Source organism: Miscanthus floridulus, chromosome 12 (assembly GCF_019320115.1).
Source record: "Miscanthus floridulus cultivar M001 chromosome 12, ASM1932011v1, whole genome shotgun sequence".
Classification (NCBI taxonomy): Eukaryota; Viridiplantae; Streptophyta; class Magnoliopsida; order Poales; family Poaceae; genus Miscanthus; species Miscanthus floridulus.
Genome location: NC_089591.1, coordinates 41,191,502 through 41,208,295, shown reverse-complemented (window position 1 = coordinate 41,208,295; position 16,794 = coordinate 41,191,502). Strand labels below are relative to the sequence as shown.

General features: G+C 44.5%; 1 protein-coding gene across 1 annotated transcript; it reads left to right on the top strand.

Annotated features, from left to right (window-relative positions):
* The first annotated feature begins 57 nt into the window (after positions 1–57).
* On the top strand, positions 58–16,258 carry LOC136498467 (purple acid phosphatase 22-like). The gene is made up of 5 exons (XM_066494396.1): positions 58–234; positions 321–612; positions 702–1,288; positions 1,381–1,469; positions 16,108–16,258. Exons 1-5 carry the CDS (start codon positions 73–75, stop codon positions 16,256–16,258), a joined length of 1,281 nt encoding a protein of 426 aa, XP_066350493.1. The 5' UTR covers positions 58–72.
* Positions 16,259–16,794: the final 536 nt, after the last annotated feature.

Here is a 16,794-nt window from a genome sequence, read left to right as displayed (position 1 = left end):
ACATGCATGGTCCATGCACATGCTCGACGATCAACGTCTCAGGTTGCCGGAACTTGTCCGTTGATAAAGAAGATGCGCACGACAAGTTACATTCTCATGGTCGCCCAAGCTCTCGTCGTCGTCTCCGCGTTGCTGGCCGCCGCCGCCGCCGTCACCGCCGCAGAGTATGTCCGGCCGCCGCCAGGGCGGATCATCCTCACGGAGCACACCGAGCCCGCCGACCATCCTCAGCAGGTACATACTACATCTTCCTATTCACTACTGACGCCGGTGTGCTGTTATGCGCCTGATTAAGATGACCACCGACGCGATCTCTGCAGGCCCATGTATCGGCCGTCGGGGAGAGGCACGTGAGGGTGTCGTGGGTCACCGACGACAAGCACGCGCAGTCCGTGGTGGAGTACGGCAAGGCCTCCAGGAACTACACCATGTCGGCCACCGGCGACCACACATCGTACCGCTACTTCCTCTACTCCTCCGGCAAGATCCACCACGTCACCATCGGCCCGCTGGAGCCCAGCACCGTGTACTACTACCGGTGCGGCGAGTCCGGAAGAGAGTTCAGCCTCAGGACCCCGCCGGCCGCGCTGCCTATCGAGCACGCCCTCGTCGGTACGTAGCCACGCAGGGACTGGGAAGAATCCACAAAACTACCCGCAGGCGCTGACTTTCGATCGGACGGACGGTTGACAATGGTGCAGGCGACCTGGGGCAGACCGAATGGACGGCGTCGACGCTGGCGCACGCTAGCAAGACGGACTACGACATGCTGCTGGTGCCGGGAGACCTATCGTACGCCGACACGCAGCAGCCTCTGTGGGACTCGTTCGGGCGGTTCGTGCAGCGGCACGCGTGCCGGTGGCCGTGGATGGTCACGCAGGGCAACCACGAGGTGGAGGCGCCGCCCCTGCACCCCGTCCCGGCCTCGCCGCTCCCGTTCGCCGCCTACGGCGCGCGGTGGCGGATGCCGCACGAGGAGAGCGGGTCGCCGTCCAACCTCTACTACTCCTTCGACGCGGCGGGGCGCGCCGTGCACGTCGTGATGCTGGGCTCGTACGCGCCCTTCGACGCCAGCTCGGACCAGTACCGGTGGCTGGCGAGGGACCTCGCTGCCGTGGACCGCCGCGCCACGCCCTGGCTCGTGGTGCTGCTGCACGCGCCCTGGTACAACACCAACGCCGCGCATCAGGGCGAGGGCGAGGCCATGAGGAAGGCCATGGAGCGGCTGCTCTTCGAGGCGCGCGTCGACGTCGTCTTCGCTGGCCACGTTCATGCCTATGAACGCTTCGTGAGTGTCTCTTTGTTCCCATCAGTTCATGGCGAATCTATTGGCTGTCCGATGACACGTACTCGTCCCAATTCGCATTGCTGTCGTCGCAGAGAAGGGTGTATGACAACGAGGCGAACCCGTGCGGACCCGTGTACATCACCATAGGCGACGGCGGCAACAGAGAAGGCCTTGCCTTGAAGTGAGTATCAATGCTAGTCGCCATGCCCAGCCCTGATATTTTTTCGCAAACCACATTGGCCCCGTTCGCGTGCCCTTAAACCCGGTTTGATCCACTACGTCAAAAAGCATTTGTAGGGGCGGTTGTATACCATTTGTAGGGGCGGTTTGCCCAGCCGCCCCTACGCAAGGGTCTCTATCAATCATGCATTTGTAGGGGCGGTTCTCAGGCCGCCCCTACAAATCGATTTGTAGGGACGGCTAGTGTTTCCAGCCGCCCCTATAAATATATTTATAGGGGCGGCTCTTATTACCAGCCGCCCCTACAAATAGATTTGTAGGGGCGGCTGTAGTACCAGCCGTCCCTACAAACAGGTATTTGTAGGAGCGGTTCAATCTAGAACCGCCCCTACAGTACATTTTTCCGCAAAAAAAAAAAAAATCAAATTTTCAATTCAAAATCACTTTGCCGAACATCCCACAACAACGTTCCGAACAGCGTTCGTGTTGCCGAACGCCCCGCGACCAACGTTCCTAACCGCGTTCGCGTTGCCGAACGCCCCATGACCAACGTTCGCGTTGCCGAACACCTCACGACCGCGACTACAAGCATAAGAGTATTCTATAAACTACAATTACAAGTCCAATTCACATGAATATATACAATCCATCATTAAATATACAAATTCCATACACATTGTTATCAACGTCCTAGAGATAGCCTTTCAGTCTCACGAAGGTGTTGGTACTGAGGATTTGTACCTAAGTCAGACTCTCGGTCATGGTAGGCGCCTCTGACGTGTACAATCTGGTCCAATGTGAAGTTGCAAAGGTCGCCGACGAGCTCTAAGAGTTGGTCATCCTTGTATGGGTCTCTTTTCATTCCTTTCTCTTCTCTCCACTACAAGAAAATAAGTTTCAGTTTAGTATTTCATACCATTTACGAAGTTTTTATACTACAGGTGAAGAGGTTCAAACTTACCCTTAAGGGGTGTCTCCTGTAGGCACCGGTGTTACCCATCATAGAACATATATAGTATCCACAATGTACACTCCCAGGCTTCTGCTTGGGGCATTGTGTGTTTTGCATATAAAAATATTAAGTAATGCTTTTGACAGTCATGTAACAGAGTACTGAAGAAGTAAGTTACACTTACCGCACATAGTGTTTTTATAGCTAGCTTTTCCTTCCTTGCTGGATCATGCCTTCCATGATGATTAGTGACATAGAACCTAAATGCCCTGTTCGAATTATTTTAGCAAATACAACTTGTTAGTATCCAAAAGTGAACGTTACAAGTATGTATACAAACATATAAGCTAATGAGGATTGTCGATATGTATACGTCTTGAGAATCGATATGAAGTCTTTGTATGTCACCGTGTCCTTATCTAATGAATCAAAGACCCATGCCATGCTCCTCCCGACGTCGACGGCTATACAAATCCAGTGGTTGCTGCATGGATTTAATCATAGAACTAGATAAGCCCTTTTACATCGAATGAAATATATCGAACAAAGCTTTAAGTATAGAGTTGAGCTTACTCGAAGTTATATGGTAGCCATATAGTAGAGTGGTGTTGGAGATTTTTGAAAGCCAAGGCAATATATGCCGCAACCTTAAGGGACTCTTCCCTTAGCTTCACACTACGGATGCGCTCTTTCTCCCGAAGAGTCTTTGCAGCTGCTAGCTCTTTGGCATCCAGTGTCCACCGTTTAGGGTAATTAAAATTTGTTTGGGCTATAGCTTGAGGGTCTACATACCCGGCTTTCACACTTGGCATTTGTTTGACAATGTGCACTTGCATTCTACAAATCACGGCGTGGGTTAGTTACAACAAAATTCAAAGATTATATTCATATTATATCAGGAGGACAAGGACTTACAGGCACCACATGCGAATTAGATTCATCTCCATTTCTCCCAGGTGAAAGCATGTGTGCATGTCATTGAAGTCAAAGACAATTTTCCTGGCTAGGCTTCCAAATGTGCCGGTGGGAAAGCATGCTTATATGATATCTATGCTCGTTGGGAGAACATGCAAGTACCAATCATGGAACCTTCTCATTCCAAGTGATAGGCGCTGGATGTCCCGGTTTGGTAGGAAGGGCTTGCCTCTTTCATATTTTTTCGAGCAATCCTTTGACCATTCGATGGCATCAACATTTGGATACTGCTTTGCAATTTGGTGAAGTTTGCTACTGACGGCCTCCTCAGAACCCCGTGATGGGACTTTTTTAACTTGGTTTTTAGGCTTGAACTGATCATGGGAATACCACTTGGACACCGACGAGACGTCTTTGATCGGAACATAAACTGGCCTTATGTGGATTGGAATCTTCTTTCGGAGTTCCCATTCAGGCACGTCCTCATCTTCTTGTGCATCACCTTCTTCAGGAGGCACTCGTTGTTCATGTATCGGTTGTGCTTGTTGAGAAGACTGTGGCATCTCATGATGCACTTGCCCAATACGAGCTAGAGAAGGTTGTGGCATCTCATCAGGCATATGGTCGATAGGAGGCGGGGAAGAATATGGCATCTCAGGAATGTGGGGGTCATGAGACGGTGAAAATATCTCCCCGGCCTCAACAACTCGCTCCAAATTTAGGAGAGAGGGAGGCGGCGAAGAAGTAGTCAATATAATGTCCCATTTGTGCTAGAGGATGAACTGCCCCATAACGTCTTCGAGTAACACCAGCCCCTCGGGAGTTGCGTAGTCTATCCTCCACTGCATGAACTCAGGCTTCACTGTATGCACCTCGACCCTAGTGTAGTCCGGCGGTATCTTATTATTGTGGTATAAGCCACCGGGAGGATGTGCAACACCCGTTGCCACCTCTATCATAGTGTTCTGCCGACCGCTGAGAAACACCAAGGTGCAACTAGTAGGTTCCCGTATGAGATCGACTGAGATTGTGGCTGCAGTGGAACCTTGGCTGCTAGGAACTTTCGGAGGGTTGGTAACTAATGCCACTTCTCCCAGTGGCATCACTAATATACGTGGCTCCATAGACATTCCTTGCTCCTCCAGCGCCTTCGCAACTAGAGCCTTCACTTAGAGCTCAAGACTAGTCTCCCAGTCTCAGCCATGTTTCTTGTACATGTGCCTGTCCTCTTCGAATCCTTGCTTCTAGGTCATCCTTTTCCCTAGCCCCCTGGTGCAGCCTGTGTGCTCCTTGTTTCCCAAGCCAAGGCTAAGCTCATCCCTCTCTTTGGAAGGATTGAATGAGCCCGTCTCTTTGTCTTTAGCATATTTCAGTATCCTTGATACCGCCTCTTGGGTCTCCAGCTTATCAAACTTAAGATTACTGCCGGATGGTTCTGTACTCCTCGCATATATTCAGTTCCTTGAGCGTACCTTCAACTTTGTCACATCGATATTCCCAGTAGCTGCGGCCTCTTCATCCATCTTCCTAAACTTCTCTTCCTTAGCATAGTAGCCACCGGGGCCTAGATGATGGTGGTATTTGTTCCTCTTCGCTAGCTCGGTGTTACGAGCACTGAGCTCTAATGCCTCCGCTGAAGTCTTCTGAGCAACGAGCTCCTCCCATTAACTAGAAGTTATTTTGCCAAACTCATTGAAGGGAGTTAACCCCTTTTGGATATACTTCATGTTAAGCTCCGACCTCCAACGTCGAAATGACTCTCCCATCATCCTGATAGCATTTTTTTACCAATTCGTGCTTACCCTCTGAAAATCTAAAATTGACCTTCAGCTGCCTATCCTATAGTGTATTCTTTATGTTCTCTGGTACCTCTTTCCAGTTAGGGATTGCTGGGTTCAATTTATCTCTTACTAGGCCCCAATCGCATTACGAAATCGTCCTCTTAATTCCTTTGGCTCAAGGATCTCCCCTGCTGGCCCAACCTCCGTTATCACATAGCAAGCCTTATCTGGATATAGATTTCCTTTTCTATCCCCTCGTTTCCTCTTAGGCTTGGTAGTCATGGTTGTGTCTTGAGTTTGTGGAGCAGAGGCATCATGATCCGTCTCTGTGGTTGTTGCCTCTGCTCTCCTTTGCTCTACTCCATCTTGTCCAGCGAGATGTCGCAGACGTCAATGTCGTCTTTTTTGAGTTTCAGGAGGGACCTGTATATAGGACAGGTCAAAGTGTTAGCAGAGGTAACATAGCCAAAGCTTTAGCAAAATTTATAAGCTAAGGCTTCTTCCCTACCTCCTCGTTCGGGTTAAAATCCTTGTCCAAATCTTTCTCCGTTGGCCACCTTCTTGCTTCAGGTGGGAAAGGATCCTCGGGACTTTCATATCCCTCTTCTGACTGATCATCCTCTTCTTCTTCGCCTTCAGCAGCCTCTCCTTCGGGGCCTTCCTCCTCGTCACACTCCTCCTGAGTAAGCATCACTTCTAGATCCTTTTCTACCTCATTATCGAACTGTTCCTGAGTAAGCTGGTCCTCTAGTGCTTGCTCCTCAAGGGTTGGCTGCTCATCATGCTCGGGGCATCGAGCTGCATGGTCTGTTGTCCGCGACATTATTTCGTGCTTTGTTCTAAAAGATGCAAGAAAGTGTGCTTTAGGTACGCGAGAAGGTATAAGAAATCAAAAAGGTCTATAAACCAAAGTAGTCCTATAAAACAACAATATAAAAAACGAGAAGTAGCAGTGGTAGAGGCCTCAGAAACATGTTAATCATCATCTGATCTTGAACTTGGAGCATCAAGGCATCATAACAGAGAAGAGAGGAGAAGGTAATGTAGGGGCGGCTGCTAATGATGCCAAGTTCCTCACAAGTTTTTGATCATCAGCTCATATTCCATATAATGTATGGACTTAGACAATTTCATCATCGGCAAAACAAAGGAGAGGAGAGGGGAGATTTGCCAAAAAAAAGCAACAGCTGCTTAACAAACATAGAGAGGAAAAGGTGTAAAAACAAGCAACTGCTGCTTCCCAAACATAGAGGATAGGAAAATTAGCCAAAAAACAGTTGACTGCTGCCACATGGTTGGAAGACCTCTGTAGATCAAAATCTAGTAATTTAGATGTGGTAAATAATGGATTAGAGTAGATGAGGAGTAATAGTAGATAGAGTAATAGTAGAGGAGTAGAGTAGAGGAGTAGAGAAGTGTAGCAGCCAGTAGTTAAGAGAAACAACCACTTAGATACAGTAGTAGTCGTAGATAGAGTAGTAGAAGTGAGCCACTTAGTAGCAGCCACTTAGTAGTATAGGGAAGTGAGTAGAGTAGCAGCCAGCAGCTAGGGAAGAGAGTAGAGTAGCAGCCAACTAGTAGTAGTAGGAGTAGCTAGCAGTAGAAGTAGAGTAGTAGTAGTAGAGGAGTAGTAGGATAGTAGTATAGCAGGAGCCACTTAGTAGTATAGAAGTAGCAGCCAGCAGTTGAGCCAGCAGCTAGAGAGGACTTTGTCTATCAACTAGATTTTCACATTTTAGTTACCAGCTTAAGAATCAAGGAAGCACAACCATGGTCTCATGGCATAACAAACAAATGGAACAAATAAATCAATAAAATAGCCATGTTCTGAAAAACTGAAATAACAGAACAAACAAGACCCTATCCAAGTAGGTCCTTCAACGAAATCAAATGGAGACAAAGGTACAAGATTGACCTACTGTTAGCACAGTCAACACACACAGCCACATCAAAAATGGAAATGAATGAAACCGAATAAAAAAAGACTACTAAAACTAAACCACTAATAACTATAAGCTAATGGAAACATTTCAATAAAATCTATAAGACCAACTTAAGAGATAACACAAAGACTACATTAAAAAAATAGTGGCATGACCACACACAGCAACAAATATCATAAGCGAAACATGTTTCTAACCAATGAATGTAAATTGAGCAAGTAGACAATTGTACAAGATTGCCCTACTGTTAGTAGTTTTTGCTGTTTATTAGATGCAACGATAACAGGATAATGTGCAATTCCTAATGCCTAAGCTGTAATCATTAACATTTAAGTTAATCTTATGGTTATTCTCATTCAGGAAGAGGAAACTTGGTTTGAACATGGCGAAAGAAAAACTTGAGCAAGGAAATACAGCATAGAAAAGCATTTTCACACTATAAGAACTGTGTCCAAGGTTGGCTGGTGACATGTGTTATATTACACCATTACCCAAGCAGAATTTGTAGCAGTTCCACTTCCAAGTATTATTTTTGGCATAGAGATCAGGTTCAGTAACTGTATGTGCAGTTGTGCCACTGCTGTGTAGGCCAGTGCTTTTGGGTGATAGCAGGTTTCTTTTGGAGATGGGAGATAGAGAGCTAAGAAGGTGTCATTGGGCAGCTAACAGGGGTCATTTGATATTTCACACGCTCTTTTTTTGACTAAAAAGACTGTGGGGGAGATCCCGACAGTACTAAAATAGAGACTCTTGAATAAATGTATCAAGGCTACTTATCCATACACATAGAAATTCCAAAAACTAAAACCTAAATAAAGAATAACAAGACTAAACTGAAATACATACATAAGGGGCCATGCGTGCAATGCAGGCACTAGACGCAAAGCGAGTAGAGAAAAAACAAAACCCTCTCTCTTTCTCGAACAAACAGCACACTAGAACAAAAATCCAAGAACCAATTTGTTCCGGCACAGACAACACATAGAAATGAAGAATACAAATTGAATTTAAAACAAATGGGTGTGCCATCAGATGAACCTGAATAGAATGGGATAACTGAATCACATTGAAGAAATAATTATCACAAAACTACAGATTATAAGAACACTACACAGAATAAACATATGCCAAACTAATTGACACGGCATGCTGGAAGCGAAATACAGAAGGGGATTCCCAAATATGCAAGAGGCAAAAGGTACTTCGATTCCCAAATATGCTTCAAATTACTATTTCTTCTCTAAAAAACTATTTCCCTTTTCAATAAAATACCTCTAGATGAGCCTCATACTATTACACTATCTGAACTCTTAAAGAACTTTTCCAGACTATGAGTTCTAACTATTTTTACTATATTACTACTGATGTCGTGAGGCACATAGTCCTAACTAGATTTGGGAACACACAGGATTTCTTAGTACTAGTGGTTACTAAAGGAGGGTAAGTTGCTCAAATAAGAACATGTTAGTGCGCACACTAGCTTGACCCAAAGAATAAGCATAGCTGTTAACATGAACCCTCAAGTAAACATATGTTGAACTCTCAAGTAAACATATGTTGATATATTGCTTCATTGGTGAAAAACTGGTGAAGAAAGTAGATATCACACTGAGATGCCTGGTTGCAATTCAACACTCCTGACGGCCAACTGGTCAGCCATGACAAAGTTGAAAAAATTACTGCAGTGTCAGTTTTAATAGGTCACCATTCCATTTGGGACCTACTGACTTTCTAATTCTCAATTTCTCACCATCAAAGAACAACATAACATCTATTCATCATAAATTGATCAGAACAAAACCAATATGGCCAAATTACCATAGCAAAGGCAAAATTAACAGAATAAGACCAATCTGGTTAAATTGCTGTTGCAAAGGGTTTTCCCCTCTGTAGAGAACACAACACCCAAATCAACATCACAAATTTGACGAATTGTCTGAATTTGCCAAAGAAGATGGCAAGGGGGGACTCACCTCGGGGAGCCACCGGTCGTCCTCGGTGTCAGCGAGCACGAAGCTGGTGGAACCACCAGCACCGTCCTCGAGCTCGCGCACGAGGCCATGCAGCGAGGCGCATAGGCGGCAGCGCGAGGAGTAGAACTCCAGCATGGGGGCGGGTGTCGGGGGCCAGGCACGGGACGCCGGGGGTCGGCCGGCGTGTGGGGGAGGGCACCGGGGGCCGGGCGTGGGACGCCGAGGGTCGGCGCGCGGGGGCGGGCGTCGGGGGCCAGGTGCGGGACGCCGAGCGTCGGGCGCCGGGGGCGGGCATGGGCACGGGCGTGGGACCGGGGGCTGGTGTGGGCGGGTGCTGGGGGCCAGGTGCGGGACGCCGAGCGCCGGGCGCCGGGGGCGGGCGAGGGCGCGGGGGCGGGCACGGGACTGGCGGCGGAAACCCTAGGCGCGCAGGCAGCCTGACGGCGTCGGTGGAAGAAGACAGTGCCCAGACTGACTCCCGTGCGTCGGTTCTCCTATTTATACTCCCTCCTATTTGTAGGAGCGGTTCCTGATCTAGCCGCCCCTACAAATCCATTTGTAGGGGCGGTTCCTGATCTAGTCGCCCCTACAAATGCGTTTTGAATACCAAGTTTGACTCTAGTATTATGAACTCTAAATGACTTCAAATTGAAAAGTTTTGAATACCAAGTTTGTTAAATGAATCAAAATCTACAATTGTTGTTTTGGTCAACTTTCCATTTGAGAAAGTTTGGATGGTTCAAATTTGTGATTTTTAAATTTCAACGCCTACAAGCTAGTTTTTGAAACCCTAGGTTATCTCAAATTGAAAAGTTTTGAATACCAAGTTTGTTCAGCTCATCAAGATCTACAATACTTATATATTCTATTTTTTCATTTGAGAAAGTTTGAATAAAATGTAGTTCAAATTTCACAATTGTGTGACATAGTTTCAGAAAGTCTATATGAGATTCAAGAATTTGTGACTAGTGTTTGATAAAACTTTCTCAAATGCGAAAATGATCTATGTAACAATTGTAGATCTTGCTGAGATGATCAAACTTGGTATTCAAAGTTTTTTCATCTGAGGTCATGTAGTGTCTCATTTGAGCAAGTTTGACCAAGTCAAATTTGGTCAAATGAAAAAACAACACTTTGACTCTAGTATTATGAACTCTAAATGACTTCAAATTGAAAAGTTTTGAATACCAAGTTTGTTAAACGAATCAATATCTACAATTGTTGTTTTGGTCAACTTTCCATTTGAGAAAGTTTGGATAGTTCAAATTTATGAATTTTAAATTTCAACGCCTACAAACTAGTTTTCGGAACCCTAGGTTATCTCAAATTGAAAAGTTTTGAATACCAAGTTTGTTCAGATCATTAAGATCTACAATACTTATATAGTGCATTTTTTCATTTGAAAAAGTTTGAACAAAATGTAGTTTAAATTTTACAAGTGTGTGACATAGTTTATGAAAGTCTATATGGGATTCAAGAATTTGTGACTAGTGTTTGATAAAACTTTCTCAAATGCGAAAATGAGCTATGTAACAATTGTAGATCTTGCTGAGATGATCAAACTTGGTATTTAGAGTTTTTTCATCTGAGGTCATGTAGTGTCTCATTTGAGCAAGTTTGACCAAGTCAAATTTGGTCAAATGAAAAAACAACACTTTGACTCTAGTATTATGAACTCTAAATGACTTCAAATTGAAAAGTTTTGAATACCAAGTTTGTTAAACGAATCAATATCTACAATTGTTGTTTTGGTCAACTTTCCATTTGAGAAAGTTTGGATGGTTCAAATTTGTAATTTTTAAATTTCAACACCTACAAATTAGTTTTCGGAACCCTAGGTTATCTCAAATTGAAAAGTTTTGAATACCAAGTTTGTTCAGCTCATCAAGATCTACAATACTTATATAGTTCATTTTTTCATTTGAGAAAGTTTGAACAAAATGTAGTTCAAATTTCACAAGTGTGTGACATAGTTTATGAAAGTCTATATGAGATTCAAGAATTTGTGACTAGTGTTTGATAAAACTTTCTCAAATGGGAAAATGAGCTATGTAACAATTGTAGATCTTGCTGAGATGATCAAACTTGGTATTCAGAGTTTTTTCATCTGAGGTCATGTAGTGTCTCATTTGAGCAAGTTTGATCAAGTCAAATTTGGTCAAATGAAAAAACAACACTTTGACTCTAGTATTATGAACTCTAAATGACTTTTGGATGTTGCAATAGAGTGGATGTTCAAATAGAGTCATCTGGATGTTGCAAAGGGTAGTCTCACACACATGCATAGAATGTAGTCTCACACACATACAAAAATATGTAGTCTTACACACGTACATAAATATATAGTCTCACACGCATGCATAAATGAAGCCTTACAAACACACACTTACACAAACACTCCACGTTCAACAACTAGCTAGCCCGCTGTAACGACTTTCCCATTGATACCTTTTCGTTCCCATGGCATTATATCTTTGGGGAGGTTCTTTTCCACAACACTGATCTTCTTAGGAAAGTCTGTGAATAGCAGCATCTCATCATAGTTATTGTAAGCTTCAACATCGTCCACGCCATCAACTCCAATAATGTGTTGTTTCCCAGAGGCAACCACGTGCTTTGTCTTCTTCTTCGGGGGGAGGTTACTTTATGGGTCAGACATATAGAAAACTTGTGCGACATGTGAAGCGAGCACCCAAGGGTCATCTTGGTAGCCTAGATTCTTGAGGTCCAGGACTCTCAATCCGATCTCGTTCAGTTGGTGTTGTTTGATCCAGCGGCATCGAAACAGGGCCACCATTATATCCCTTCCATAGTCAAGTTCCCATATCTCTTCAATGATGCCAAAGTATTGGATCTTTCGCCCTAATCCATCGAGAGCCTCTATTCGAACGCCGCTGTTTTGGTTCACATATTTACTATCCTTTGCGTGGGTATAGTACATGTACCCATTGATGTCATAAGCATTCCAAGATGTCACTTATCTCGATGGCCCCTCCGCCAACCTACTGATGGTAATAGAGTCTATGGTTTCTTCAGGCGGTATGTTTTGGTCCTTCAACCATATAGTTAGTCATTGCTTGTGCTATTTCATGACCCAATCATCCGAACGGCCATTTCTCTCCGCCATAATGATAGCCAAGTGTTCATCAATATACGGTTGCATCAGTTGTGTACTCTGTAAGACACTGTAATGCGCCCGACTCACCTCTTTGTAATCATGGTCGATGAACACTTATCTACCACTGGTGCCCTTCCTAGCCAGCCTACCCTTGTGACGAGAATCAGGTTTACCAATCCCTTTCTATACTTTTAGGTACTCTTGACAGCACTTGACGACTTCTTCAGTACTGTAACCCTCTATCATGGAGCCCTCTGGGTATGCTCGATTATACACATATCAACTTAAAACCAACATGAACCGCTCATAGGACCACATTTCATGCAAGTAGCAAGGGCCAAGCGCCTGTATCTGATGAACCATGTGAATCATGAGATGTGGCATTATATCAAAAAAAGCAGGAGGTAAACACATCTCCAGTTGGTTTTGTGTCTCCACCACAAATTCGTGTAGGTCACTCAGCTCTTCCTTGCCAATCGTCTTCTGTGAGATCTTCGAAAAGAAGTAGCACATGCGGGTGATGGCCATTTTCAAGAACTCTAGCTTTATAGCCCTGATTGCAATAGGTAGAAACACTGTCAGCATCACATGGCAATCGTGAGCCTTGCAGTGTGTTATTGACAAGTCCTTCATCGACACTAGCTTCTTCACATTTGTTGAAAACCCAGTCAGGACTTTGATCCCCCTCAGGAAAGTGCATATAGCTCTCTTCTCGTCTGGTGTTAGGTTGAAGCACGCCGCGGGCAGAGTGTATTTTCCATTAGCCTCAGGTACCGGGTGAAGCTGTGGCATCATGTTTAGCTGCACCATGTCTTTCCGTGCTTTCAGACCATCCTTTGACTTGCCTGTATCCATCAAGGTAGCAATGAGACTCTCAAAGACATTCTTCTGCATGTGCATAGCATCAATGGCATGCGGGACCTCCAAGTCTGGCCAATAAGGCAGATACTGAAAGAAGATCGATTATTTCTTGAAAGGTACGCCTTCGATAGGAGGTGTGCTTCTATCTCTGTTCGCCCCATCTAGATTCTTCTTTCCATAGACGACGCGTATGTTTTTCACCATTCTGTACACATGTTCTCTGTTATGACGTCTCTCCGGAGGGGGTTTAATCTCCGGGGCGTTGTCATAAAATCTAAAGAACAATTTGCTACGGTACTTGTGACTTGTCTTTAAGAAACATCGGTTCATTAGGTAAACTATCTTCTTGGATGCATCCAAGTAAACCCATGTAGTACCATCCAAGCAAACCAAGCATCCCGTCTTCCCTTTGATCTGTCCAGACAAAGCAAATAGCGCGGGGTAATCATTGGTAGTAACAAATATTATTGCTCTACATATAAAGTCCTCCTTTCAGAATGCATCGTACATCTGCTCCACATGCCTCCATAGTCTCTCCATTTCTTGCATCAAGGGCTCGAGGAACACGTCTATATCAATGCCTGGTTGTTTAGGGCCAGAAATAAGAATAGCGAGGAGAAGGTACTTTCTCTTCTGACACAATCATGTTGGGATGTTGTACATGGTCAAGATCACTGGCCATGTGCTGTGGTTGCTCATCCTCTCATTGAAGGGATTCATTCCATTGGTGCTCAGGCCAAACCGTACATTCCTTAGGTCATCGCTGAATTCTTTGTGCTTCTCATCAAACCTTTGCCACCGACTACAATCAGCTGGGTGTGCAATCTTATCATCATCCACCTTGCGCTCATCATCCCACCATGTCATGAGTGCGGCTTCTTTAGGGTTTAGGAACATACGTCTCAAGTGGTCGGTCACTGGCAGGTACCACATTACCAGGGCAGGAATTCTTCTCTGCTTTGCATCGTTGCCTAATGGAGTGTCCTCTGGGGCTGAGATTCTTGTACCACCTTTTTTATACCCTTCTTATTCCTCTTTTTCCCTGTGGATGGTTCGTCCCCACCGTAAAGGTCATTGTTCTTGTACCGGCTGGCCCCACACCAGGGACATTTATCCAATGACTTGAACGTTTCACCACGAAAAAGTATACAGTGGTTGGGGCATGCATGTATTTTTCAACCCCCATTGTCAATGGACTTATGATCTTCTTCGCTTGGTATGTGTTGGTGGGAACTGAGTTTGGTTGTGGCAGCACCCATGATAGGAGATGCAATAGATCATTGAAACTACAGTCTGACCAGCTGTACTTAGCCTTCAGGATGAGCAGCTCAAGCACGAAACGTAGCAATGTCCAATGTGTCGGACAACCCTTTTCAACACCATACACAGTCTCCTTCGATGCTTTTGTCACTCTTTCCAAATTTTCTAGATCTTTTGGGCTATTTAGTAAAATCTCTGGTCTAAGGGTTCGAATCATGTCATCTAAATCATCTTCAACTCCGACACATGTTCCACCATCATTATTGGCACCACCTTTGTTGTTACCATCCCAACCACCAGCATCACCACCTTGTTCATTGCCAAACTCGAAATCCATTTGTGCATCAAGCTCGACTGAATATTGGGACAGAGATTCTATGGTTTCATCGTCGTATTCCTCCTCATCCTCGTCGTTAACAATAACCGTTTCACCATGATGAATCCACACTGTGTAGTCCTCAACAAATCCTCGTATAATCAAATGTGATCTGATGATAGTCACATCTGTCCATGCCATACGATTCTTGCAATCTTTACTGGAGCAAATAATTGTATCCGTATTCTCTTTCAATGTCGTTGCATGCTTCGTTGCGGCTTCAATAAATTTATCCACCTCTTCATGGAAACCTGCCTTGAACCTTAACGAACCATACATCCAAGAGTTCCTGTACTCCATCTTTTACAACAACAACAAAACAAACATTAAAGGACTACTTATTCAGATATATATAAAAATTAATCAAAGTAATAATTATTTGAGAATAATTATATATACCTCAGATATATATGAATATAAATCTAATATAATTACATGAAGCATACAAACACACCATGGTAGAGGAAAATTAATTAATGGCCTATTTATCCATAAATAATTAAAATACATATTTATTGATTACAATAAACAATTTCAAAGACAATAATTAGCAATAATTATACTTTACCCAATATCTTTCGTACAAACCCTAGTCCAATTTTATCAAACATAAATTTACAAAAATGAAATTAATAAAAAAACCAAACCCTAGATCTAGATCACATGCACATGAAACATCCATAAAACTAACTAATGGTTCACTAAAATCAAGAAACATGGACCAAATAAGGGTATGGTCTTGTTCCCCTCCCTAATTTACCCTAGTACATTTAAAAGTTGGGTCTAATTTGCTCATAAATAGCTCAAGCACCATAGAAGAGAGAGAAAAACAAAACTCTAATTATTCACTAATCAACCATTAAAACTTCAAAAAAAGTGTGGAATAGCATTTTCTTACCTCCTACAACCTCTCCACCAAAGGATTTGAGACCAAAACCTTCCCCCCTTAGTAGAGCAATTTTTGGGAGGTGCCCAAGGCCTCCCCACCTTTCTTTCATGGGTTGGAGTAAGTGACCCAAGGAGGAAAAAGGTGCTGTCTCAGTTTTATATGGGGGCCATTTGTAGGGGTGGCTGGTGATTGAGCCGCCCCTACAAATAGGAGCTATAAATACGGGGCCATTTTTAGGGGCGGCTCAATCACCAGCCGCCCCTACAAATAGAATTTCTAGGGGCGGCTGGTGATTGAGCCGCCCCTACAAATCAAACCCTATTTATAGGGGCGGCTGGTGTCTGGGCACCCGAGCACGCCACTATAGGGGCGGCTCCATAACCAGCCGCCCCCTACAAAAAAATCGATCTGTTGCTAAAAATCGTTTTCTACGTAGTGATCCGCTTCTTTTTTCATCGGGAACAATGTTTTTCTCTCACAAATTCCTTCAAAATTCCTTCAAGCGAACGGAGCCATGGTTTCATTTCACATTGCTTGACTGATCACTCATCTGGCCATGTTGATTTGTTAGCTTTGAGAAGAACCACAGGCTGGCGCCATTGTCGATGACGAGGGAAGTGAGCTTTGGGCACGGGCGGCTGAGGGTGGTCAACGTGACCTCGGCGCACTGGTCGTGGCACCGCAACGACGATGCGGACTCCATGGTTCATGGCGAGCTCTAGCTAGAGAACCTCACCGCCAATGCCTCATGCCGGCAGCGCAGCACGATGAGCCCACCGCCGTCAATTCACGGGGCGATGAGTTGTAGCGGGGTCATCTCTTGTTTTTGCCCAAAAGATGTAAATTTGCGGCGCATTACAATACCACGTCGTGTAGTGCATGTCTCTCAAAGTATACTTTTGTCACACACTCGCACTATTCATCAACACATAGATGATTCATAACTTTTATTAAGAAGAAACATCTTTGGTGCAGAAAGTGACCAACACATAAATATTTATAGTTTTACCGTACATTATGATCGGATGTGGCCTAGCACTCAATAACACAGGGTTTATACTGGTTCAGGCAACATGCCCTATGTTCAGTTTAAGTCGGTCGGTGACTTTATTACTGAGCCTAGGTGCTCGAAGTTTACTGTAGGGTTACAAACGGGAGGGAGAAAGATGGGGTGCAAGAGGTCCGGTCGGACTCTGAACTGAAGGGCCGAGAGTGATGGGAGCTCCTACGTACACTAAGTATTCGAGCGAGTGCTCTA

Excerpts from the sequence above, each read along its gene's own strand:
- LOC136498467 (XM_066494396.1), top strand. The coding sequence starts at position 73 with ATGCGCACGACAAGTTACATTCTCATGGTCGCCCAAGCTCTCGTCGTC. Across the intron at positions 235-320 it reads CCGCCGACCATCCTCAGCAG|GCCCATGTATCGGCCGTCGG; the intron begins GTACATACTACA and ends CGATCTCTGCAG. Across the intron at positions 1,470-16,107 it reads AGAGAAGGCCTTGCCTTGAA|CTTTGAGAAGAACCACAGGC; the intron begins GTGAGTATCAAT and ends TTGATTTGTTAG.